This window comes from Tachyglossus aculeatus, chromosome 1 (assembly GCF_015852505.1).
Source record: "Tachyglossus aculeatus isolate mTacAcu1 chromosome 1, mTacAcu1.pri, whole genome shotgun sequence".
NCBI lineage: Eukaryota > Metazoa > Chordata > Mammalia > Monotremata > Tachyglossidae > Tachyglossus > Tachyglossus aculeatus.
In genome coordinates, this window is record NC_052066.1 from 144,676,164 (window position 1) to 144,702,044 (window position 25,881).

Sequence of the window (25,881 nt, forward strand, 5' to 3'; positions counted from 1 at the left end):
TAAGCCCAATGTTTTGGGCTATTTTTCTGCATAAAGGCCAAGAAAAATGTTCCTCTGGTATACCAACCTGCCCAATTTTGTCTATCAATCAGTGGTATTTGTTGAGCACTTACTGAGACTGTAAGCTCGTTGTGGGCAGGGAATGTGACTGTTTATTATTGTATTGTACTTTCCCAAGTGCTTAGTATAGTGCTCTGCACAAAGTGTTCAATAAATATGATTGAATGAATGAGTGAATGTGCAGAGCACTGTGCTAAGCGTTTGGGAGAGTACAATACAACAGTGTTGGCAGACACAACCCCTGCCCACAATGTTCTTACCGTCTGGAGGGAGAGACAGACATTAATGTGAATAAATAATTGTTCATATATAATTTAAAGATAGGAACATAAGTACTGTGGGGTTGAGGATGGGGCAATTATCAAATGCCCAAAGGTTACATATCCAAGTGCAGATCACAAATCCAATACCTCCAAAGTGACTTTTTACTTCTGGTGATCTTGTGGGGGGGGAAAGGAAAGATTGTATTCCACATCATAAATCATATTGACAAGACCATAAAACATGGTTCCAAGAGAATCACGACAAAGGAAGAGCTCCAATACCCTATTGTTTCAATGGGCACTACAGCTTCAGCCTGGCGCACGCAAGACTTCTCTTCTTGTCCATTTCTTCTCTATACCTACTTTATAAACAATCCAAGAATCATGACTATATTTCCTACACCCTCAAAGAGCTGAGGCATGGTTTGGGCCAGTGTTTACTGGTCACTATTACTTTTCATCTCTTCACCCAATTCTCCCAGAATTATTTAAAATGGGGAAAAGACAGAAAATGCACATTTGCTAATGTTCCTTGCTGTGCATTCATCTCCTCCAAATTCATGTACCGGCCTACACTGCAAAGGGCATGTTCTTCTTGAATGAATTAATTAATTAACTGATTAATAGATGTTGCCCCTCTACTGACAAACAGAAGCAAATGTTGGGCATTTTAGCTGAGAAGTGCAGTACCTGCCTTTATTGGGAGGCAAAGCGAGGGTCCAGTTCTATGAGCGGGTCTAGCAATACACCATTTTGTTTCCGAATGTTTTCACTCCCCTTCCCCAAAATAAGACTTACTTTAAAAGCTTCTGACGAATAGTGCCTTGTAACTGAGCAATTACTTCTTGTTTGAGAAAACTGGATTCACTGGGACCACAGCAAACAAGCTTGTTAATAGTTGCCCGGAGAATGTTTATCTGAAAATGGTTGGCACACCATGAGACAGCATACTCATTGCTCTCCCGACTGGACTTACGTCGCAAATTGAACCATTCAAATGAGTATTACTGTCAGTACAGATAGAGTTGCAAGAGAAAAATCAGCCTGTTGATCAGGTCCTTATATTGAACACAGTTAATGTGAAGGTTGGACAAATTTAAAAACGGTTTAGGTACCCAATTTGAGACCTTTAAAAATGTCCCTGGTTTTTCAGGTTTCCCTTGCAGGAGGCTGGCACTGTACCAGAGGGCTGGCCTACCTCTTGCCAATGGAGGAAAGGGATGTAGCTTAGTAATAATGATGACATTTATTAAGCGCTGTTCTAAGCGCTGGGGAGGTTACAAGGTAATCAGGTTGTCCCACATGGGGCTCACAGTTTTAATCCCCATTTTACAGATGAGGTAACTGAGGCACAGAGAAGTTAAGTGACTTGCCCAAAGTCACACAGCTGATAGTTGGTAGAGCCGGTACAGTGCTTTGCACACAGTAAAGTGCTCGATAAATACGACTGAATGAATAAAGGCCCAGGGACAGAAGCCCAATGTCCTCTGGCCTGATTCCTTTCTCTTCTAACTGTCCTCTTTGTCCCTTCCCAAACTGTCACGGTTGTCCCTTCATCTGGCTGTGGTCCACAGAATTCCCTCAGTCAGACTCTGGTAAGTGAGGGAGGGAAGGCAAGGAGGGAGGAGTATTGGTTGATGGGTGTCAGAAGTGGTACTGCTGCCCCAAAATCAGGGGGGACCCAGAATTTCCAACAGTGTGAACAGAGATTTTACCTGAACGATATCCTCCACAGTAATCTGGGCGTCAAACGCCAGCTCAATGTCATGTTCTGGCAGAACTGGTGTATCAACATTGGGCTTCCAGCCCAGTCCACAGAGGGCACCGGTAAAGTAGCTTGCATTCTTATCAATCCTAAAAATCAAATCAAATTCAAGTAATATTTAACATACACGGCTAGGCATAAACAGAATGTTTTCTTCTACCCTTAGGGAAGGTCTCAATCGCCATGCAGGTCTAGACGTAAGCTCACTGTGGGGAGGGAATGTATCTGTTTACTGTTATATCATATGCTTCGAAGGACTTAGTACAGTGCATTGCACATAGTAAGCGCTCAATAAATATGACTGAATGAGTGAATACATTTAAGTATTGTTGTCAGCTGGTATAACAGACATAGAATAACAGAAATTTTATAGGAGATTCTAGGATCAGCTGGAGTTTGACAGTATGAATAGAGGATACTGTTCACTTAGACTTAGGACAGCAACATTTAACGTAATGCCATGAATTGACTAGGACTGAGACATTTCTTTGCTCATCCTCTTAAATAATTTCATGTCGGGAAGGTTGTGGGGAATGACTATACAGGTGGACCAAGAGGGTTTTCATACCCTCCACCTGATCGCAGCTGTTGCTGCTGAGCAGAAGTATAATAATAATAATGTTGATATTTGTTAAGCACTTACTATGTGCAAGGCACTTTTCTAAGCACTGGAGTAGCTACAAGGTAATCAGGTTGTCCCACGAGGGGCTCACAGTCTTCATCCCCATTTTACAGATGAGGGAACTGAGGCCCAGAGAAGTGAAGTGACTTGCCCAAAGTCACACAGCCGACAAGTGGCGGAGCCGGGATTTGAACCCACGACCTCTGACTCCAAAGCCCAGGCTCTTTCCACTGAGCCACGCTGCTTCTCTATCAATCAATCAATCCATCAATCAATCGTATTTATTGAGCGCTTACTGTGTGCAGAGCACTGTACTAAGCGCTTGGGAAGTACAAGTTGACAACATATAGAGACAGTCCCTACCCAACAGTGGGCTCACAGTCTAAAAGGGGGAGACAAAACCAAACATACTACAAAATAAAATAGAATAAATATGTACAAGTAAAATAAATACATAAATAGAGTAATAAATATGTACAACCATATATACATATATACAGGTGCTGTGGGGAAGGGAAGGAGGTAAGATGGGGGGATGGAGAGGGGGACGAGGGGGAGAGGAAGGAAGGGGCTCAGTCCGGGAAGGCCTCCTGGAGGAGGTGAGCTCTCAGTAGGGCCTTGAAGGGAGGAAGAGAGCTAGCTTGGCGGATGGGCAGAGAGAGGGCATTCCAGGCCCGGGGGATGACGTGGGCCGCGGGTCGATGGCGGGACGGGCGAGAACGAGGTACGGTGAGGAGATTAGCGGCGGAGAAGTGGAGGGTGCGGGCTGGGCTGGAGAAGGAGAGAAGGGAGGTGAGGTAGGAGGGGGCGAGGGGATGGACAGCCTTGAAGCCAAGGGTGAGGAGTTTCTGCCTGATGCGCAGATTGATTGGTAGCCACTGGAGATTTTTGAGGAGGGGAGTAACATGCCCAGAGCGTTTCTGGACAAAGACAATCCGGGCAGCAGCATGAAGTATAGATTGAAGTGGGGAGAGACACGAGGATGGGAGATCAGACAGAAGGCTGATGCTCTATGACTATTCCACGTGACTCGAGAGGGATTCGGTTGGCTTGTGGGTTTGATATTCCCTCTTGGGTTCCGCGGGGTAAAAAAAGAAAAGGTAAAGAACAGCAGTGGGACGGAGCTGGCCAGGGACAACAGCCGACAGGCAAGGAGGACCTGGAGAGAAATTCCGATCTTTCATTGAGCGCTTACTGTGTGCAAAGCACTGTACTAAGTGCTTGAGAGATCTCCTTTCAAAGTGTATGTACAAATGTGCACATACGCATGTGCGTGGACACGCACATGCACACACACACACACACACACACACACACACACACACAAATACACACACCATCCCTTCTCAGAAGGGTTCAGGGCTTATTCAAGTTGGAAGATCCTCTCCCCCATGGCAGAGCAAAGCCACCAGTACCAACTGTCTTCCCTCATCCTGCTTGCATCATCCCCCGCCCCTGCTAAACCAGTCAGCCCACCATGCTGTCTTCCTGAGAAGCAGCGTGGCTCAGTGGAAAGAGCATGGGCTTTGGAGTCAGAGGTCATGGGTTCAAATCCACTTGTCGGCTGTGTGACTTTGGGCAAGTCACTCCACTTCCCTGGGCCTCAGTTACCTCATCTGTAAAATGGGGATGAAGACTGTGAGCCCCCCGTGGGACAACCTGTTTACCTTGTATCTCCCCCAGTGCTTAGAACAGTGCTTGGCACATAGTAAGAGCTTAACAAATACCAAAATTATTATTATTATTATTAACCAAGAGCAGCTCTCCTCCACACCGTCGGTGGAGAAGGGCCAAGAGTCTGCAAGATGCTTTTACCCTCAGTCTCCCTCTGCTCTCTGCCAGCCTTTGCCAAGAGTCTGCAAGATGCTTTTACCCTCAGTCTCCCTTTGCTCTCTGCTAGCCTTTTTCTTTGGCTCTGCAGTGCCCTGCCGCCAGGAAATACAGCCACAAACAGAGAGATGGGAGGAGAAGAGTGACTATTGAAGAAGGGGCTTTTTGTCAGCCACCCCCTACACGTGCCCTCAACCAGCAAAGTCGTGGCGCAAAAAAAAAACATTTTTTAAGCGCTTATTAAGCGCTGTCTAAGGCCTTACTAAGCCCCTTGTCCCAGACCTCCTGGGACATTCCCACCGTTCCGCTGGTATCCTTAAATAGACCTGGGAGGATTCAAGGGAAGGTGATATCCCCTCTGAAACCAGTTCCAAGAGCTCCTGTGAGATGCTGAGAGAATGGTGGCTGCAGCTCGGCTGCCGCACTCAGTCTGTCGTAATTATTGAGCGCTTACTGTATGCATCATCATCATCATCAATCGTATTTATTGAGCGCTTACTATGTGCAGAGCACTGTACTAAGCGCTTGGGAAGTACAAATTGGCAGCATATAGAGACAGTCCCTACCCAACAATGGGCTCACAGTCTAAAAGGGGGAGACAGAGAACAAAACCAAACATACTAACAAAATAAAATAAATAGAATAGATATGTACAAATAAAATAAATAAATAAATAGAGTAATAAATATGTACAAACATATATACATATATACAGGTGCTGTGGGGAAGGGAAGGAGGTAAGATGTATGCAAAGCACTGTACTAAGCACCTGGGAGAGTATAAAACGACAAAAAGACACATTCCCTGCCCACTCATCAGTTGACGATGTAAAAAAAGATGAAAGAGTCTTTCCTTTCCCTGAGCAGGGGAGCAAAGCAAGAAATATCAGACCAGCCAGCAGAAATTGGGGCTTCTATTAGCTTGACTTCTATTTAATAATAATAATAATGGTATTTGTTAAGCGCTTACTATGTGCAAAGCACTGATCTAAGCACTGGGGGGATACAAGGCGATCAGGTTGTCCCACGTGGGGCTTACAGTCTTAATCCCCATTTTACAGATGAGGTAACTGAGGCACAGAGAAGTTAAGTGACTTGCCCAAAGTCACACAGACTGAGAATTGGCGGAGTCGGGATTTGAACCCATGACCTCTGACTCCAAAGCCCGGGCTCTTTCCACTGAGCCACGCTGCTTCTCTATTTGGGTCGAGTACACTCTCTGAGCTCAGCCCCCAAAATGGAGGCTACTTAAATGATGTTTTTCTCAGTTGGTTGGTGGTTTTTAAAGCTACGAGGTTTAATTGCCTTCCTCTATGAGGCCTATAGTCTAAGACTGTCTCAATTTGCTAGCTTGGCTCATTGCTAGTTGATGCAAATAACATGAGAGAAACATTCAATTCGTATCAGGCTAACAGGCTTATTAAAGTAACTCTATTTAAATTTAATCACTTTAATAAAGTGACTCTCCTTTGAAGAACGGACACATTTTTTCAGTAGTTCCCAATTATTATTTAATAAGGGTCTATTCTGCACATAATGCTGTGATAGGTCTTGAACAATTAAAAGGCCATTTCAGTGACTTTTTATGGTATTTTTTAAGTGCTTACTATGAACCTAACACTCTACAAAGCACTGAGGTAGCTGCTTTGGAGAAGCAGCGTGGCTTCGTGGAAAGAACCTGGGCTTGGGAATCAGAGATAATGGGTTCTAATTCCGGCTCCGCCGCTTGCCAGCTGTGTGACTTTGGGCAAGTCACTTAACTTCTCTGGGCCTCAGTTCCCTCATCTGTAAAATGGGGATTAAGACTCTGAGCCCCACGTGGGACAAGCTGATTACTTTGTGTCTACCCCAGCACTTAGTACAGTACATGGCACATAGTAGACTGTGAGCCCACTGTTGGGTAGGGACCGTCTCTATGTGTTGCCAACTTGTACTTCCCAAGCGCTTAGTACAGTGGTCTGCACACAGTAAGTGCTCAATAAATACAATTGAATGAATGAATGAATGAACATAGTAAGCACTTAATAAATACCATGATTATTATTATTGGAGAAGCAGCGTGGCTCAGTGGAAAGAGCACGGGCTTTGGAGTCAGAGGTCATGGGTTCAAATCCTGGCTCCACCACATGTCTGCTGTGTGACCTTGGGCAAGTCACTTAACTTCTCTGAGCCTGTTACCTCATCTGTAAAATGGGGATTAAGACTGTGAGCCCCACATGGGACAACTTGATCACCTTGTATCCACCCCAGCGCTTAGAACAGTGCTTTGCACATAGCAAGCGCTTAATAAATGCCATTATTATTATTATTATTATTATTATTACAAGATAATTAGATTGGACCTCATCCATGTCCCACATGGGGCTCTCAATCTTAATCCCTATTTTACAGATGAAGTAATTGAGGCACATAGAAGTTAAGTGACTTGCTGAAGGTCACAGAGCAGACAAATGGTGGAGCAGGATTAGAACCCAGGTCCTTCTTACTCTCAGGCCCATGCCTGCTGAACAGGGTAGGAGAAGCGATGGCTGGTGGTTGCTATTCGAGCCAAATTAAGAGCAACGGCAAGCGGGCACGTTAGAAAAAAGCCATTTAAAGTCCTAATAAAGCACACTCTCGAGTCATATGGAATGGTCATGGACTGCTCAGCAGCAACAGCTGCTGTCAGATGGAAGAGGCAATCCAGCAATCGATGCTATTTATTTTAGAGCTAACGGCACGCAAAGCACTTTACTAAAGCACTTGGGAGTGTACAACATAATAGAGGTGATGGATACTTCCCCCTCTAGCCTATAAGCTCATAGTGGGCAGGAAATGTGTCTGTTGATTGTTGTATTGTACTCACCCAAGCCCTTAGTACAGTGCTCTGTGCACTGTAAGTGCTCAATAAATACAACTGACTGACTGACGTTCCCTGCCCCTAGGGAGCTTAGAGTCTAGGAGCAGCAATTATAGAAGGGCTCATCCCTGAGCCTAAGATTTAGTCGAACCCAAATCAGAGACAGTTTCCAAAGAGAGGGATGGGAGATGTATATATGTTTGAACATATTTATTACTCTATTTATTTATTTTACTTGCACATATCTATTCTATTTTATTTTGTAGTATGTTTGGTTTTGTCTCCCCCTTTTAGACTGTGAGCCCACTGTTGGGTAGGGACTGTCTCTATGTGTTGCCGATTTGTACTTCCCAAGCGCTTAGTACAGTGCTCTGCACACAGTAAGTGCTCAATAAATACGATTGATGATGATGATGATGCCAGGGGCAAGGGTTAGGTACAGTTGGCAGCCGAAGTGGCACTGGGGAATGGAAGGGGTTAGAAGAGACCATTGAATGGTCAGTGAGGTACCTCACTGTACCTCATTCTCGCCTGTCCCGCCGTCGACCCCCGGCCCACGTCATCCCCCGGGCCTGGAATGCCCTCCCTCTGCCCCTCCGCCAAGCTAGCTCTCTTCCTCCCTTCAAGGCCCTGCTGAGAGCTCACCTCCTCCAGGAGGCCTTCCCAGACTGAGCCCCTTCCTTCCTCTCCCCCTTGTCCCCCCCTCCATCCCCCCATCTTACCTCCTTCCCTTCCCCCACAGCACCTGTATATATGTATATGGTTGTACATATTTATTACTCTATTTATTTATTTATTTATTTATTTTACTTGTACATTTCTATCCTATTTATTTTATTTTGTTGGTATGTTTGGTTCTGTTCTCTGTCTCCCCCTTTTAGACTGTGAGCCCACTGTTGGGTAGGGACCGTCTCTATGTGTTGCCGATTTGTACTTCCCAAGCGCTTAGTACAGTGCTCTGCACATAGCAAGCGCTCAATAAATACGATTGATTGATTGATTGATTGAATGCCTCTCAGTCTTTTCAACCCAAACAGCACCAGATGGTGACTCATCATCACTGATTTCTCCACAGAGGAAGAAAGGCCATTTAAGACATATCACCTGTTTATAATTCTCTTTGGATTTTCAGAAAACTCCCCCTTCATGTCCACTGCCCAGGGAGGGCACATGAAGTCACTACCGCTGGAAACGGGGATATGCAATTCTGAAAGGGGTTTCTCTAGTCTCCAGCAAGTCAATTTTGTCAATTAAACCACCACCCTGTAAGGCTGAGGGGGCTGGGACCAGATCACTCTTTCTTGGAACTTCCCACGTCCCCTAATACAGGTTTCTGAACAAAGGAAGGGCTCACTAAAAAAAAACAGTACCGATAATAGTGGCAGTGTTACGGGGTAAATGACAGGACAACTGACAAGAAGGGGTTTAAACCCAAATATGCTTCTCCGGCCCGGCATGATTTTTTTTAATTCATTCATTCAATCGCATTTATTGAGCGCTTACTGTGTGCAGAGCACTGTACAAAGCGCTTGGGAAGTACAAGTCGGCAACATATAGGGACAGTCCCTACCCAACAACAGGCTCACAGGCTAGAAGAGAGAGACAGACAACAAAACACTTACGAGAGCGCTCAGTAATTTGACGGATTTATGAAAGCGTTCAGTAAATAGGCTGATTTTAGGGATTTACGAGACCGCTCAGTAAATGGGCTGATTTTAAAAAGTTACGAAAGTGCTCAGTCATTACAGTTTTAGGGATTTACGAGCGCTCAGTAAATAGGACGATTTGACAGATTTCTGAAAGCGGTCAGTAAGCAGGAGGATCTTACGGATTTAGGAGCGCTCAGTAAATAGCTGACTTTACAGATTTACGAAAGCGCTCAGGAAATAGGCTGATTTTAAGGAGTTCAGTCATGACGATTTCTCAGCGCTTACAACAATGCTCAGCACCTAGTAAGCGTTTAACAAATACCACCGTTGACAAATTGCCGAAAGCGCTCAGTAAATAGGAGGATCTGACGGATTTAGGGACACTCAGTAAATAGGCTGATTTCATTCAATCGTCAAATCCGTGATTTGACGGATTTCCGAGCACGCTCAGTAAATGGACTGATTTTAAGGAGTTACGGAAGCACTCAGCTTTAATGATATCTGTTATGCGTTTAGCATGTGCCAGGCACCGTACTAAGTGCTAGAGTAAGATACAAGCTAATCAGGTTGGACACAGTCCATGACCCACATGGGGCTTGCAGTCTTAATCCCCATTTATGGAGAAGCAGCGTGGCTCTGTGGAAAGAGCCCGGGCTTTGGAGTCAGAGGTCATGGGTTCAAATTCCGGCTCCACCACTTATCAGCTGTGTGACTTTGGGCAAGTCACTTAACTTCTCTGTGCCTCAGTTACCTCATCTGTAAAATGGGGATGAAGACTGTGAGCCCCCCGTGGGACAACCTGATCATCTTGTTAATTGCCCCAGCGCTTAGAACAGTGCTTTGCACATAGTAAGCGCTTAATAAATGCTATCATTATTATTTGGAGTCAGAGGTCATGGGTTTGTATCCCGGCTCCGCCACATTTCTGCTGTGTGGCCTTGGGCAAGTCACTTCACTTCTCTGAGCCTCAGTTCCCTCATCTGGGAAATGGGGATTAAGACTGTGAGCCCTACGTGGGACAACTTGATCACCTTGTATTCCCCTCCCCCATTGCTTAGAACAGTGCTCTGCACATAGTAAGTGCTTAACAAATGCCATTATTATTATTATTATTATTATTATTAAATGAAGTAACTGAGGCTCAGAGAGGTGACTTGCACATAGTAAGTGCTTAACAAATGCCATTATTATTATTATTAAATGAAGTAACTGAGGCTCAGAGAGGTGACTTGCCCAAGATCACACAGCAGACACGTGGCAGAACCAGGATTAGAACCCAAGTCCTCCTGACATCCAGGTCACTGCTCTTCCCACTAGGCCATGCTGAAAGGGGTGGGCTGCTTTTCCCATCTAGTTTTCCGTTTCATAAAAAGCTGCAGTTCTAGAAGTGCTACTTGAGAAACATCTGCATACCTTAGTTCCACAACAGGAGAGAACAGGATGTTGATGAGAGCTGGCAATCCAGGAACATGAGGGAGCAGAGTAGTTTCTCTTAACAACATTGAAGAGCCTGTTGTGTGTGTGGGATAAAAAGGAAGTCAGGAAAGAATTACACTGTTGGGCCCCATTCCACAAATTTAAATAAGACTCCAGTGACACTGGTGTATCAGTTGTGAAGCGCAGGGCATCACCATTCATTACCATTCTCACATGTCTTCTAGACTGTGAGCGCGTTGTTGGGTAATCTCCTCAGCGTACCTCGTTCTCGCCTGTCCCGCCATCAACCCCCGGCCCACGTCCTCCCCCGGGCCTGGAATGCCCTCCCTCTGCCCATCCGCCAAGCTAGCTCTCTTCCTCCCTTCAAGGCCCTACTGAGAGCTCACCTACTCCAGGTGGCCTTCCCAGACTGAGCCCCTTCCTTCCTCTCCCCCTCGTCCCCCTCTTCATCCCCCCCATCTTACCTCCTTCCCTTCCCCACAGCACCTGTATATATGTATATATGTTTGTACGTATTTATTACTCTATTTATTTATTTTACTTGTACATATCTATTCTATTTATTTTATTTTGTTAGTATGTTTGGTTTTGTTCTCTGTCTCCCCCTTTTAGACTGTGAGCCCACTGTTGGGTAGGGACTGTCTCTATGTGTTGCCAACTTGTACTTCCCAAGCGCTTAGTACAGTGCTCTGCACACAGTAAGCGCTCAATAAATACGATTGATGATGATGATGATGATAATGACAGTTTTTGATGACAGATTTCATTATTACTCAGAGGAAATAATCACTTTAAGTAGTTGGAAGGACGGGAGTAAGGAAATGCTAACAGTTACCAGACGCATTTATTGATAGAGAAGCAGCTACCAACATTCTCTGGCATATGTCTTCAGGGGCATTTCTGATGATGATGGAATTGATGCTCTCCTTTTCAATCCAAACGGACCTAAAATAAGAAAAGTGTGCACAATCAATTGCGCAAAGTGTATAGATAACTCTCTTAGGTAATCGAGCACTCTACCACGCCATCTGCAGACATTCATTCATTCATTCAATCATATTTATTGAGCGCTTACTGTGTGCAGAGCACTGTACTAAGTGCTTGGGAAGTACAAGTCGGCAACATATAGCGACGGTCCCTACCCAACAACGGGCTCACAGTCTAGAAGACATGTGAGAATGGTAATAAATGGTGATGCCCTGCGCTTCACAAGGATTCTTCTTCATCAACTGGTATTCACTATGTGTCTTCTGAATGAATGCATAACGTAGGCGTTAAAGGGATTTAAAGGGTCGTCTTGGAGGAAATATATATATATAGATATATATATAGATATATATAGATATATACATTACACATTATACACAATTATATATATATATATATATATATATATATATATATATTACACACATATAATCTTACCATTCACATACCCCCTCACATAATAAATTTTCACAGGTGGCACATAGAAGGTAATAGTAGGCCTGGACCAATCAATCAATAAATTAATGGTATGTATTGAGTACTTACTGTGTGGACACAACTGTACTAAGCGCTTGGGGAAATACAATATAATCGAGTTTGCAGACCCAATCCCTGCCCTCAAGGCGCTTATAGGTTCCAGTCTACAGGACCATACTGTGCTTTGTCAGAGAGGCAGGGCTCCTATGACCTAATGAAATGCGGAAGGAGCAACCAGATTCTTATTATTATCATTATTACTGGCATCATGGCATTTGTTAAGTGCTTACTATGTGTAAAGCACTGTTCTAAGCATTGGGGTAGATACAAGCTAATCAAGTTGGACACAGTCTCTGTTCTACAGGGGTTTCACAGTCTAAATAGGAGAGAGAATAGGTATTTAACCCCAATTTTTTTACAGGAAAGAAACAGAGAAATAATAATAACAGTAATAATAATAATGGCATTTATTAAGTGCTATGTGCAAAGCACTGTTCTAAGCACTGGAGAGGTTACAAAGTGATCAGGTTGTCCCACAAGGGGCTCAGAGTCTTAATCCCCATTTTATAGATGAGGTAACTAAGGCACAGAGAAGTTAAGTGACTTGCCCAAAGTCACACAGGTGACAAGTGGCGGAGCCAGGATTTGAGCCTGGTTGCTCAAGCAACTGTCAGAGCTGGAATTAGAACCCAGGTCCTCTGACTCCAGGCCCGTGCTCTTTTCTCTAAGCCACGCCTGCTTCTCAGGTAGCCAGAAGAGACTAGGGCTTTGGCGAGGACAGAGGAGCAAATCAGATGAGGTGTGAGCTGACTCCAAGAATGATGTAGGGTAGCATCTGGAATAGACTCTGTAGATGAACTTGAGAAGTGAAGACTAAAGACCGTACTCCAATGCACAGAGAAAAACAGAGGATCTTGATGACAAGATTAGCTTCAAAATACCTGAACCGGGATATTCGAGTCATACTGTGACACTTGAGTTCAAAAGGATTATAAGGACCTTGGAGCGTCGCCTGCACAAAGAAAAAAAAAGCATCAGTCAAACACATCACATCTTCTTTTTCCATCACATCATCTTCCGCAAAACCTGCCCTGATATCAGCATTTAGAGATTTCACCTCATAAAACAACATATTGCAACCACAGCTGGGAGCAATTGCTGAGGCCCTTCTACCAAAATTGAAAATCAGCAAATTGATTTGAGAAAATCTTTCAGATGCTCAATGAAGTATCTTCCAAATGCACTGACAAACATTCTAAGAGTCTGGGCCTGAATCTCCCTAATGAATAGCCCTGCTCTGGCAAGATGTTGGATGCTAGAAGACGTACACCCACTTCTCCCGACTTCCAGGAGACCGTTTAGAGCCTGCGAGAAGCGATCCTCTTACCTCAGTCACCTCCCCTTTCTGTCCCCCCTGCCACCTCCATCCCTGCCACAGTCACCAGCATTTGAGTTCTCCTTACAAACCCCTTTCTATCCGCTGCGTGAGGAGAGTTGTGGTGATAATAATAATGATTCTGATATTTGTTAAGCGCTTACTATATGCCAGGCACTGTACTAAGTGCTGGGGTGGATACAAGCAAATCAGTTTGGACACAGTCCCTGTCCCAAGTGGAGCTCAAAGTCTCAATTCCCATTTCACAGATGAGGTAATTTAGGCACAAAGAAGTAAGGTGACTTGCCCTAGGTCACACAGTAGACAAGTGATGGAGTGGGATTAGAATCCAAGAACTTCTGACTCCCAAGACCCGTGCTCCATCCACCATGCCACATTTCTTCACTGAAAACATATCAAGTGGACCCCCCAAAAGATCTTACTTGGTACTGAAAAAAACTCCAGAACTCAAGTGACTACACTGTTTTCCCATCTAAAAGGTGTAATACCTTTGAATGTGAACAGTGTCTTTCTCATTGTTACCCATGACCTTCACTGTTACATTTATAGCCGAAACAAGTTTATTTCAGTCAATCAATCACTTTTTTGAGTGCTTACTGTGTGCACAGCCCTGTACTGAGCGCTTGGGAGAGTACAATATAACAGAGTTAGAAGATGCTCTCACAGCGAGCTTACAGTCTAAAGAAAGAGTAGGGCCTCGTGCTGGCCCAGTGAGGATTGGGAAACCTAGGTTCTATTCAATCAATCAATCAATCGTATTTATTGAGCGCTTATTGTGTGCAGAGCACTGTACTAAGCACTTGGGAAGTACAAGTTGGCAACATATAGAGACAGTCCCTACCCAGCAGTGGGCTCACAGTCTAAAAAGGGGGAGACAGAGAACAAAACCAAACATACTAACAAAATAAAATAAATAGAACAGATATGTACAAGTAAAATAAATAAATAGAGTAATAAATATGTACAAACATATATACATATATACAGGTGCTGTGGGGAAGGGAAGGAGGAAAGATGGGGGGGATGGAGAGGGGGACGTTCTTCCCTCTCAGGGTCACACGTGGAGAGTTTCCAGTACTCTACCAGCCTCGATTACAGGACGGAGAGTCAAGCAGAGGCCTACCCATTCCATTCCTAGCTTGGGCAGTGGCTAGCAAGTAAAAGACAATCTTCTACAAATCAAAAGTCACCGATGCTGGGCAGCTGCGGTTTGGGAGAGAGTCAAGGGTGGAGACTCGAGTTTACTGCGCGGAAGGTGGCAATGGTAAACCACTTCCCTATTTTTATCAAGAAAACTCTATGGACACACTATCAGAACGATGGCAGATGGCATTTTGGGAGAGATGTGCCCATGGTGTCGCTATGGGAAATGACTCGACAGCATAAGGCAAGACAAGATTCCCGGTTCTGCCTATTGGGAGGTATTCTATCAGGGGTGAAGGCTTCTGATGGAAGAAGCACCCAGGATTTCAGCCGGAATCCGGGAAACAAAAAGGCTGGGAAGTGTGGGCAGCAGAGACCAAGTATCAAGTGCTTATAGGGAAGCGACTACAAAGGGAACCTCCTTCTGGATCATGATGCCATGGCATGGTACCGACCCTATGTTGTGGTCCCTTTGGCTGTTAATGGGTCCTGAGTGTGGAAAACCTGCACACTGTATGGAAAACCTGCTCAAGACATTTCGTGCCCCACAGGGACCATGACCGTCTCCCCCTCAAGACTGCAAAAGCTCATTGTGGGTTGGGAATGTGTCTGTTTATTGTTCTACTGTACTTTCCCGAGCACTTAGTACAGTGCTTTGCACACAGTAAGCGCTCAATAATTACGACTGAATTAATGAATGAATAAATGGCAGGAAAGAGAGTGTGGATGGTGCTGTACAATAATAATAATAATAATAATGTTGGTATTTGTTAAGCGCCTACTATGTGCCAAGCACTGTTCTAAGCGCTGGGGTAGATACAGGTAATCAGGTTGTCCCACATGGGGCTCACAGTCTTCATCCCCATTAACCACTAGCAACTAAAATTCATTCCCCTGCACAGTTTCTCATTTCAGAAGTTTCAGGACCAAGGCTCAGAAATAACGGTGGTATTTGTTCAGCACTTTAATCAATCGATCAAACGTATTTATTGAACATTTACTGTGTACAGAGCACTGTACTAAGTGCTTTGGGAGAGTAAAAATATAAGAGAATTGGTATCTATAAGAGAGAGAAGTTCCCTTACTATGTGCCAAGCTCTGTACTAAGAACTGGGGTAGATATGAGATAATCATGCCTCACATGGGACTTATAGTCTAAGCAGGAGGGAGAACAGGCATTGACTCCCCATTTGCAGTTGAGGAAACTGAGGCATAGCGAAGTGAAGTGTCTTGCCCAATGTCACACAGCTGGCAAGTGGCAAAGCCAGGATTAGAACCCAGGTCCTCTGGCTCCCAAACCTGCACTTTATCCACTAGACCAAAGGTACTCTAGACAGATGGTTCCGGTAATCCCTGTTGCTTGAAAGCGTGGTCTCCTAATACAGTTCTGTTGGAGTGATTTGTGTTTGGTGCTTTTAATGTCTTTACAAAAATATAGAGAATTTAATTTCATTTTCATGGGGACGAGCACAGAGGTGCCGGAGCTAGGGGCCATCAGGGGCTGAGTCACAAAAAGCCCTGAATTATGCCCTGCTTTCTATGCCCCCACCTTCTAGACTGTGAGCCCGTTGTTGGGTAGGGACCATCTCTATATGCTGCCGATTTGTACTTCCCAAGCGTTTAGTACAGTGCTCTGCACATAGTAAGCGCTCAATAAATATCACTGAATGAATGAATGAATGCCCCAAGCGTTTTACCAACACAGAATCAGACTTTAGGAGAAATATTCCCTCTATTTCTGTGGTGCAAATGATTTCTCCAAACTCAAGTGTTTTTTTTTTCTATCCCAGATATTTGTTTACCTTAGAGAGTCATTCGCCTAAACATTTAGGACTCCCTGGATTTCACAGCTGAAGGAGACCCACTGGTCTAAAAAACTAGACTGCTAAATAAACCAAGTCCCTCGAGGCTTGAGAGAAGCCCAGTCCACAGCTACAGAGAGGGGGAAGCTCTGACTGGTGGGGTTCAATCAGTCGGCTCACTTAAGAGGCAGAGGGAAGCACGGGCTTGGGAGTCGGAAGGACCTGGATTCTAATCCTGGCTGTATCACTTGTCTGTTCTGTGACCTTGGGTAAGTCACTTCACTTCTCTGGGCCTCAGTTTCCTCCTCTGAAAAATGGGGATTAAGACAGGGAGCCCCTTCGTAGGGCATGGACTGTGTCCAACCTGATTAACTTGTATCTACCCCAGCACTTAGAACAGTGCTTAACAAATACCATCATTATTAAGTATGTGCACCACACTCCTTTGGGGGGAAAAAAGTCTTTCCCCCTCCACCCCTCATTGAAATATTGCTTAAATCAGACTCTTGCTTTTTCTTCTGTGTGCTGTGGTACATTTCAACACTCACCTCTTCCTTTGGAGAAAATAACTTCACCATTGAAGAGTTCAAACCTTATCAACCAATGGCATTTACTGAGAACTCACTGTGTGCAGAGCACTGTACTAAGCGCATGGGAGAGTATAATACAACAGAGTCGGTAGACACATTCTCTGCCCACAAGGAGCTTACAGTTTAGAGTGGGACGACAGACACTAAAATAAATTATGGATATGTACCAAGTGCTGTGGGGCTGAGCTGGGGGTGACTATCAAGTGCTTATAGGGTGCAGACCCAAGTGCTTAGGCAATGCAGAAGGGAAGGAGATGGGCAAATGAGGGCATAGTCAGGGAAAGCCTCTTGGAGGAGATGTGATTTTAGGATTGCTTTGATAGTGGGTGAATGGTGGTCTGTAGGCTAAGGAGGAGGAGGGAATATTTGGGCTAGAAGAAGGACGCCCACAAGGCTTTGGTGGCAGGATAGATGGGGTCGAGGTACAGTGAGCAGGATGGTGTAAGAAGATCAAAGTGCGTGGGTTAGGCTTTAGTAGAAAATCGGTGAGGTAAGGTACGAGGGGCTGAGCTGATGGAGTGCTTTAAAGAAATGAGTTTCTGTTTGATGCAGAGGTGGATGGGCAACCACTGGAGGTGCTTGAGGAAAAGGGAGACATAGACTAAACATTTTTTTAGAAAAATGATCCGGGCAGCGGAGTGAAATTATGGACTGGAGTAGGGAGAGACAGGAGGCCGGGAGGTCAGCAAGGAAGCTGATGCAGTAGTCAAGGCAGGATGTGGTATGGGCTCGGGTCAGCGGGGTAGCAGTTTTCACGGAGAAGAAAGGCCAGATTTTAATGAGGCACTGAATAGTGTCTGGACTGTGACGGCTAATAATAATGGACACTTTGAAATGGCTTCTATTGGTAACCTTGGGCAAGTCACCTAAAATCTCTGTGGTTTAGTTTCCTCATCTAAAAAACAGGGATGAAACACTTGTTCACTCTCTTAAGTGAACCCCATGTGGGACAAGGACTGCATCTACCCCAACACAGTGCGTGGCTCATAATAAAACATTAATCAATATCATCATTAGTATTTTAATAGTCCTCAGTAGCAGTTTTCCAAGTTACCTTCTGTCTTTTGGTTCCAAATTTATTAGTCGAAGAACTCTCTAATAGCTTCTGGATCTGACACTTTTCATTCTCCTTTACAAGACTTGACTTGGAAACTCTTTGGAAATTGTTTTCTATGGATTTGGAAAATAATTCCTTTAGGTTTTCACTGCACTGCTGGACAAAGGAAAACACATAAAACGTATTTTAATAAAACCATACAAAATTTCATACCAAGATACTTTACAATTACACTTTAAACAGTATTATGTAAATTCTTATCATATGTCCAAAAATGTATAAGCTAGTCTCTAGTTTATAGTGCGGAAACTGTGTCCTAGGACACATTCCAGAGAGAAGCAGCATGGACTGGTGAAAAGAGCTCAGGCCTGGGAATAAGAGGAATTGAATTCTAATCCCAAATCTGCCTCCTGTGTGACCTCGGGCAAGTCATTTAACTTCTCTGTGCCTCAGTTTCCACATCTGTAAAATGAGGACTAAATACCTGTTCTCCCTCCTACTTAGACTGTAAGCCCTATATGGGACAAGGGACTGTCCAATCTGATTAACTTGTATCTACCCCAGTACTGAATACAGTGCCTAGCACACAGTAAGTGCTTAATAGATACTATCTTATTAATAAACAACACGATTCCTGAGCACGCTTCATCTGTCCAGCACAATGCCGGGCAATCTGGGGAACTACAAAAATAAATGGAAGATATCGTGGTCCCAGGAAACATATATCAGCATCTATATAATTCCCTGTAGCTATTCAGACTACCCTCTAACAAATCATCGGGCTGGGATGGCACGTACATGAGAGTTTTGAGAAAACACATGAAAGAAACTATAAATCACCTTGTGTTACAAATGGCACATTATCAGAAGACTGGCAGGATGCCAGTGTAAATCCCTGCGATGGGAAATGTCCCAGAAGCAATCCCGGGAATTATACAGACCGGCAAATCTCATTTCTCTAACTGGCAAAATTAATATATTTGACAATTAAATTTAAGTCCAATGAACACTTGGAAAAACAGAATAGGTGTGGGACGGGTATCAGGATTACTGTAAGGGAAACTCATACTGCCTTAACATCCTGAAGGTTTTTGAAGGAGTTACCAAGCATGCAGATAGAGGGGAATTTCTAGGCAAGAGGGGCAGATGCATCCCGGGACACCGGCTGTGACATGGGCCTCGAAAATGTCAAAGGATCGTGAATGGCTGAATCAAGAGGTCTACTAATTATAGGTTAGAAACTGGGATTCATTCCAAAACCTCTGGAAAAACACTCTGTTATGTGTTATAAACTTTTACATCAAGAATTATCGTTCCCCAAATTCCATCCTCGCAGGATACAGGGACACCTGTTGAAACTTTGAGAGTGGTTGGCCTGAAACAAACAACAGGAAAAGCTCTGTAAGCTCAGTGTGAGCAGGGAATGTGCCCACCAACTCTGTTGTATTATTATTTTGTATTCGCCCAAGTGCTTAGTACAGAGCTTTGCACACAGGACGCACTCAGTTAATACCACTGATTGATCTGCCCAGTGGATTGCACTGGCAAATTGTTATCCTTAGGATGTTTTGCTGGCAGAAAAAAGTATCGGTAAGTTCAACAGGGGTGTGAAAAAGCAGTCCACAATGCATTTGAGTGAAAAATCAGAGGTGTACCGGGGGAAAATTAGAGATGTCTGATGGCATATCCCCAAACATTAGATAGCTGTCCAAGTGGGCAACCATTACACAATTTCTCTAAACGGTCTGTTTCCATTGTTGGACACAGAAGGCAGGGTTGAATTAGAGCCAGACAGTAAGCTCGTTCATTCATTCATTCAATCTTATTTATTGAGAGCTTACTGTGTGCAAAGCACTGTACTAAATGCTTGGAAGAGGACGAGATAACATCAGGCACATTCCCTGCCCAGAGTCTAGAGAGGGAGGCAGACATTAATATAAATAAATGAATGGATAGATAAATAACTACAGCATTCATATACATGCTTTGGGGAAGGGAGGGAGGATGAATGAAGGAGCAGCGCAGAAGGGAGTGAAAGGAAAGGAGAGGAGGGCTCAGGCAGGGAAGGTTTCTTGAGATTGCCAACTTGCCAACTTGTACTTCCCAAGCGCTTAGTACAGTGCTCTGCACACAGTAAGCACTCAATAAATACAATTGATTGATTGATTGATTGATTGAGATGTGCTTTCAATAGGGCTTTAAAGTGAGGGAGAGCAATTAACTGTCTGATATGAGGAAGGAGGGCATTGTAGGCAGGGAATATGTCTTCCAACTCTATTTTATTGTACTCTCCCAACCACTTAGAGTGCTCTGCACTCAATAAATACCACTGATTGATTAATTGCTTTGACCCAATAATACCAATTGTTCTATTCTGGTATCCATTCTCATCAGCATCAGTATCATTTTTTTGAATGGTACTTGGTAAGCACTTACTAAGTACCCATCATTGTATTAAGAACTGAGGTAGATACGAGCTAATCAAGTTGGACACAATCCCTGTCCCACATGGGGCTCATAGTCTTAATCCCCATTTTACAGTTGAGGCAACTGAGGATCAGGGAAGTGAAGTGATTTGCCGAAGATCACACAGCCGGCAAGTGATGGAGCCGGGACTATAACCCTGGTCCTTCTGACACCCAGGCCCACGCTCTATCCACTAAACCATGCTCCTCCTCGTATATCATATGAAATACAAAATGGAAATGCATTCATCATAGATATTTGGGTACAAAAATGCCAAGGTCAATAATAATAATAATAATAATGATGGCATTTATTAAGCACTTACTATGTGCAAAGCACTGTTCTAAGCGCTGGGGAGGTCACAAGGTGATCAGGTTGTCCCACAGGGGGCTCAGTCTTAATCCCCATTTTACAGATGAGGGAACCAAGGCAAAGAGAAGTGAAGTGACTTGCCCAAAGTCACCCAGCTGACAATTGGCGGAGCCAGGATTTGAACCCATGACCTCTGACTCCAAAGCCCGTGCTCTTTCCACTGAGCCACGCTGCTTCTCAAACGTTAAGAGATTTCCTAACTGCTACACAGGAAACACAAAGAGATGTTAAGAGATCGAGATATCCCTAAAGCCACCAATGCAATTATCATCATCTTCAACAAAAATAACCACAAAGAAAGATGTTGCAGTGCCTAATTTGTGGCCAAGAGGTATCAGGGAGTTGACCACCATTCATTCAATTGCATTTATTGAGCGCTTAATGTGTGCAGAGAACTGTACTAAGCGCTTGGGAAGTACAAGTAGGCAACATATAGAGACGGTCCCTACCCAACAATGGGCTCACAGTCTAGAAGGGGGAGACAGACAACAAAACAAAACATGGAGACAGGTGTCAAAATCCTCAGAACAAATAGAATTAAAGCTCTATGCACATCATTAACAAAATAAATAGGATAGTAAATATGTACAAGTAAAATAAATAGAGTAATAAATCTGTACAAATATATACAAGTGCGGGAGGGGAAGGAGGTAGGGCGGGGCACCTTTTCCTTAGTTTGGACAAACTCCCTTGGAAGGAACACTTAAGCTTAACGATGGGAGAGGGTCCCCCAGGACTGAGAGACCAGTAACCCCCCACCCCACTCTGTCTGCTGACCACCTATAATATGTCAGTGTTATCTTCCAGGTTCTAGGGCTCAAGTGCGGGTTCTAGTAATAATTATCATTACGGTATTTGTTAAGCACTTACTATGTGCCAAGCACTGTTCTAAGTGCTCGTGTAGCTACAAGGTAATCAGGTTGGACCCAGCCCCTGTCCCACACAAGAATCACAAATTTTAATCCCCATTTTACGGATGAGGGAGCTGAGGCCCAGAGAAGTTAAGTGACTTGCCCAAGACAGCAGACAAGTGGCAGAGTCAGGATCAGAACCCACCACCTCTGACTCCCAAGCCCGAGTTCTTACCACTAGTCCATGCTACTTTTCTGCTTCTAGAGCTGAACCCCAGCAAACCCCGCCTCGGATGAAGCCCAGGTTGTTAGTGATCCCCACTTAAATACACACATACTTTCGATTCATGTGACTCCTCTGCCGGTTCAGCAAAATTCTCCACGATGAGCACATCTCGAATGTTCTTAGCTTTCCTTACTCCACAGTAACGGAACACGTCCACGTGCAGAACGCGGTGCACAACTGAAAAAATCTTCACTATAACGGCACAGCCTCTGATTAAAGAAGCGAATCTTTGACTGGCTCCATGACACCAGTATTCTCCACACACGAGGGACGTGGCGGATGGACGCATCCTGCAAATCTTAAATTCTAAAGCCTGAGGGGAGAAAAAAAAAACGCTCAAGTCATTTTACACAAATCCAAACCTCTCTTTGTTCTAAGTATCTAAAACATAGAATCAGGACCTCAGAGGAGACCTTGTCTAAACATTTTGAGTAAGTACGTCCACGGTAGTTTTGACTAAGGGAGTTTCTTTTACCTAGCTACAGTTATATTTGGAATTTTAAAATTTGGTATATCGCTTTTGCTAATGATTGTTCCTGGGTTTATAATGTGATGAGAAGCAATATTTACAGATAGATTTAAGTTGGTTCCAATTAGAATGCAGTAAAATCCTAAGTATTAGGAGCAACATTTTGCCTTCAAGAGTCAAAGGAAAATTTCTCAATGGGGATACATATCCTCCTTTTTAATCTTCCTCCTATCTGTAATTTATTTTTGATCTGTCTCCCCTCCTTGAGGGCACAGACCATATCTACTAATTCAACATACTCTCCCAAGCACTTAGTATAGTGCTCTGCAAAGATTCATATATGAATCTTTATTCATATATGAATATATGAATTCATATACGAATTCATATATGAATGAATATGTATATTCATATATACATACCTGTATATATGTATATATGTTTGTTCATATTTATTACTCTATTTATTTATTTTACTTGTACATATCTATTATTTATTTTATTTTGTTAGTATGTTTGGTTTTGTTCTCTGTCTCCCCCTTTTAGACTGTGAGCCCACTGTTGGTTAGGGACTGTCTCTATATGTTGCCAAATTGTACTTCCCAAGCGCTTAGTACAGTGCTCTGCACACAGTAAGCGCTCAATAAATATGATTAATTGATTGATTCGTCACTTGATAATACTATTAAGTGATGCTGAATGATTTGTAAAGGTCAGCCTTTGAAAGCTTCCAAAACCTACAGATTCTGAGCACTGATTGCTGAACATCTGTGACAGTAGACGGTCTGGAAAAAAATGAAATCTCACACAGTGAACTCCCCCTCCCTACCTGAAATGGAAGCTCCAGAAAACAGCTTGGAATCATCCTTAAAAGATCTAACGTCACCTCAGATTTATTACCGTAATCTAGAAAGAACACCTAGAGAGGAATGATTCAAAAATGCACGGTGAATCAAAGTGAGTAGCACAAATTCACTAAAGCACAGAGTTAAACAGAAAACATTTAACTGATGCAGCAATGTATTGCTGTAGAACAATTTCACGTTGAGGCTTCTGTAGTTCTCGAACTCCTACAATGACGTTAACACAGCAGTTGTAGCACTTATTAACAGACAGTTGGTGTAGTACACTGTAGTAGGGGATTAGGAAAAAAAAATTAGGAAGCAGCATGGCCTAGTGGGAAAAACACAGGCCTGGATGTCAGAAGACCCGAGTTCTAATCCTGCCTCTCGCAGTTTAGGGATACAACATGGGCCTGGAAGCCAAAAGGACCTGGGTTTTAATCCTGGCTCTGCCACTTGTCTCCTGTGTGACCTTGGGCAACTCACTTGACTTCAGTTACCTCATCTGTAAAATGGGGATAAGAGCGTGAGCCCCATGTGGGACAGGGACCATGTTCAACTCGATTACCTGGTGTCTACCCCAAGGCCTAGAACAGTGCTTGGCACATAGTAAGCATCTAACAAATACCATAATTATTATTATTATTACTTGTTTGCTATGTGACCCACTTCAGTTTCTTCATCTCTGAAAATGGGGATTCAAAATCTATTCTCTCTCCTACATAGACTGTGAGCCTCACGTGGGACAGGGACCCTATCTGACCTGATTAACTTGTGTCTCCCCAGTGCTTAGAACAATGTTTGACACATAGTAACAGCTTAACAAATATCATAAACAATAAAGAAGTGGCACGTTCTCTCCCCAGGTGGAGTTTATACGCTAATGGGAGAGGCAGGCCTAAAAATATTTACAACTACAGTGATCAAAATGAATAAATTCAGCAGATAAATGCATGAGGGTTAAGGAGGGCTTAAATCAGTTCGTAAGTGCTAGAGTTGTCTCGAGGTGGTGGGGAAATTAATCGGGGAAAGCCAGGTGCAGGACATGGAAGTTTAGGAGGGATATGAATATAGGGAGAGGTGCGGTCTGCCTGATGCGGAGAGTGAGGGAGGAAGTTCCAAGCCAGGGAAACAGCTTGAGGGAGGGGATGGAGGTGGAAGAGGTGCACTTCCATCAAACAAAATGGTGATCATCATCATCATCAATCGTATTTATTGAGCGCTTACTATGTGCAGAGCACTGTACTAAGCGCTTGGGAAGTACAAATTGGCAACATATAGAGACAGTCCCTACCCAGCAGTGGGCTCACAGTCTAAAACGGGGAGACAGAGAACAAAACCAAACATACTAACAAAATAAAATAAATAGAATAGATATGTACAAATAAAATAAATAAATAAATAGAGTAATAAATATGTACAAACATATATCCATATATACAGGTGCTGTGGGGAAGGGAAGGAGGTAAGATGGGGGGGATGGAGAGGGGGACGAGGGGGAGAGGAAGGAAGGGGCTCAGTCTGGGAAGGCCTCCTGGAGGAGGTGAGCTCTCAGCAGGGCCTTGAAGGGAGGAAGAGAGCTAGCTTGGCGGATGGGCAGAGGGAGGGCATTCCAGGCCCGGGGGATGACGTGGGCCGCGGGTCGATGGCGGGACGGGTGAGAGCGAGGTACGGTGAGGAGATTAGTGGCAGAGGAGCGGAGGGTGCGGGCTGGGCTGGAGAAGGACAGAAGGGAGGTGAGGTAGGAAGGGGCGAGGGGATGGACAGCCTTGAAGCCCAGGGTGAGGAGTTTCTGCCTGATGCGCAGATTGATTGGTAGCCACTGGAGATTTTGGAGGAGGGGAGTAATATGACCAGAGCATTTCTGGACAAAGATAATCCGGGCAGCAGCATGAAGTATGGATTGAAGTGGAGAGAGACACGAGGATGGGAGATCAGAGAGAAGGAATCAAGTCACAAAAGGGTATGTCAACGTTCAGTTAGCCAGCCTGGCTAGCGTGGAGATTAAGAATACCTCTGCTTCTCCCTCTCTCTCCAAGCTACTTGCTTTTCGGTGCTCTGAAGCACCTTCTCCTAAAGAGAAAAACAGAAGTGGGAGGGGAAAAGCCCTAAACCCACCACTTGTGCTCTGGAGGGGAGGAAGTTCAATGGCTAAAAAGAGACTGTGGATTGTCTATGGCCGCCACTGCCCGCTACTCAAACACACGAGAAGCAGCATGGCTCAGTGGAAAGAGCATGGGGCTTTGGAGTCAGAGGTCAGGGGTTCAAATCCTGGCTCCGCCACTTGTCAGCTGTGTGACTTTGGGCAAGTCACTTAACTTCTCTGGGCCTCATCTGTAAAATGGGGATGAAGACTGTGAGACCTCCGTGGGACGACCTGATCACCTTGTAACCTCCCCAGCGCTTAGAACAGTGCTTTGCACATAGTAAGCATTTAATAAATGCCATAATTAGTATTATTGTTATTATGTAAGTAGAACGGCCACCAGTGCTGCACTATGAGTTGAAAGCTAAAGTCCCTGGGGATCTGATCACAGACATGCTCGGATCGTTCCAGAATCTCTCTCTCTCTCCTCGGTGTTACCCACAAGATGTATCTCTGCCTGTCTCTCCCATTGGATTGGAGTGACCAAACTACGGTCTTGAGGCTCACCCAGCTTTCCTTCAGATAATAATAAT

At 44.2% G+C, this 25,881-nt stretch overlaps 1 protein-coding gene across 2 annotated transcripts in view; it reads right to left on the reverse strand.

The window, feature by feature from the left end:
- TDRD9 (tudor domain containing 9) overlaps nt 1–25,881 on the reverse strand; it is a 125,264-nt gene that overhangs the window by 8,093 nt on the left and 91,290 nt on the right. The window contains exons 27-34 of one of the 2 annotated variants that reach the window (XM_038743285.1): nt 23,190–23,279; nt 21,944–22,204; nt 17,914–18,069; nt 12,870–12,940; nt 11,300–11,409; nt 10,441–10,537; nt 2,039–2,177; nt 1,122–1,240 (exon numbers count right to left, since the gene is read on the reverse strand). In XM_038743285.1, the coding sequence (XP_038599213.1) occupies nt 1,122–1,240; nt 2,039–2,177; nt 10,441–10,537; nt 11,300–11,409; nt 12,870–12,940; nt 17,914–18,069; nt 21,944–22,204; nt 23,190–23,279 (1,043 nt within the window). Of the gene's footprint in view, nt 1–1,121; nt 1,241–2,038; nt 2,178–10,440; nt 10,538–11,299; nt 11,410–12,869; nt 12,941–17,913; nt 18,073–21,943; nt 22,205–23,189; nt 23,280–25,881 lie in introns of both variants that reach the window. The other variant, XM_038743284.1, reaches the window with a different exon arrangement.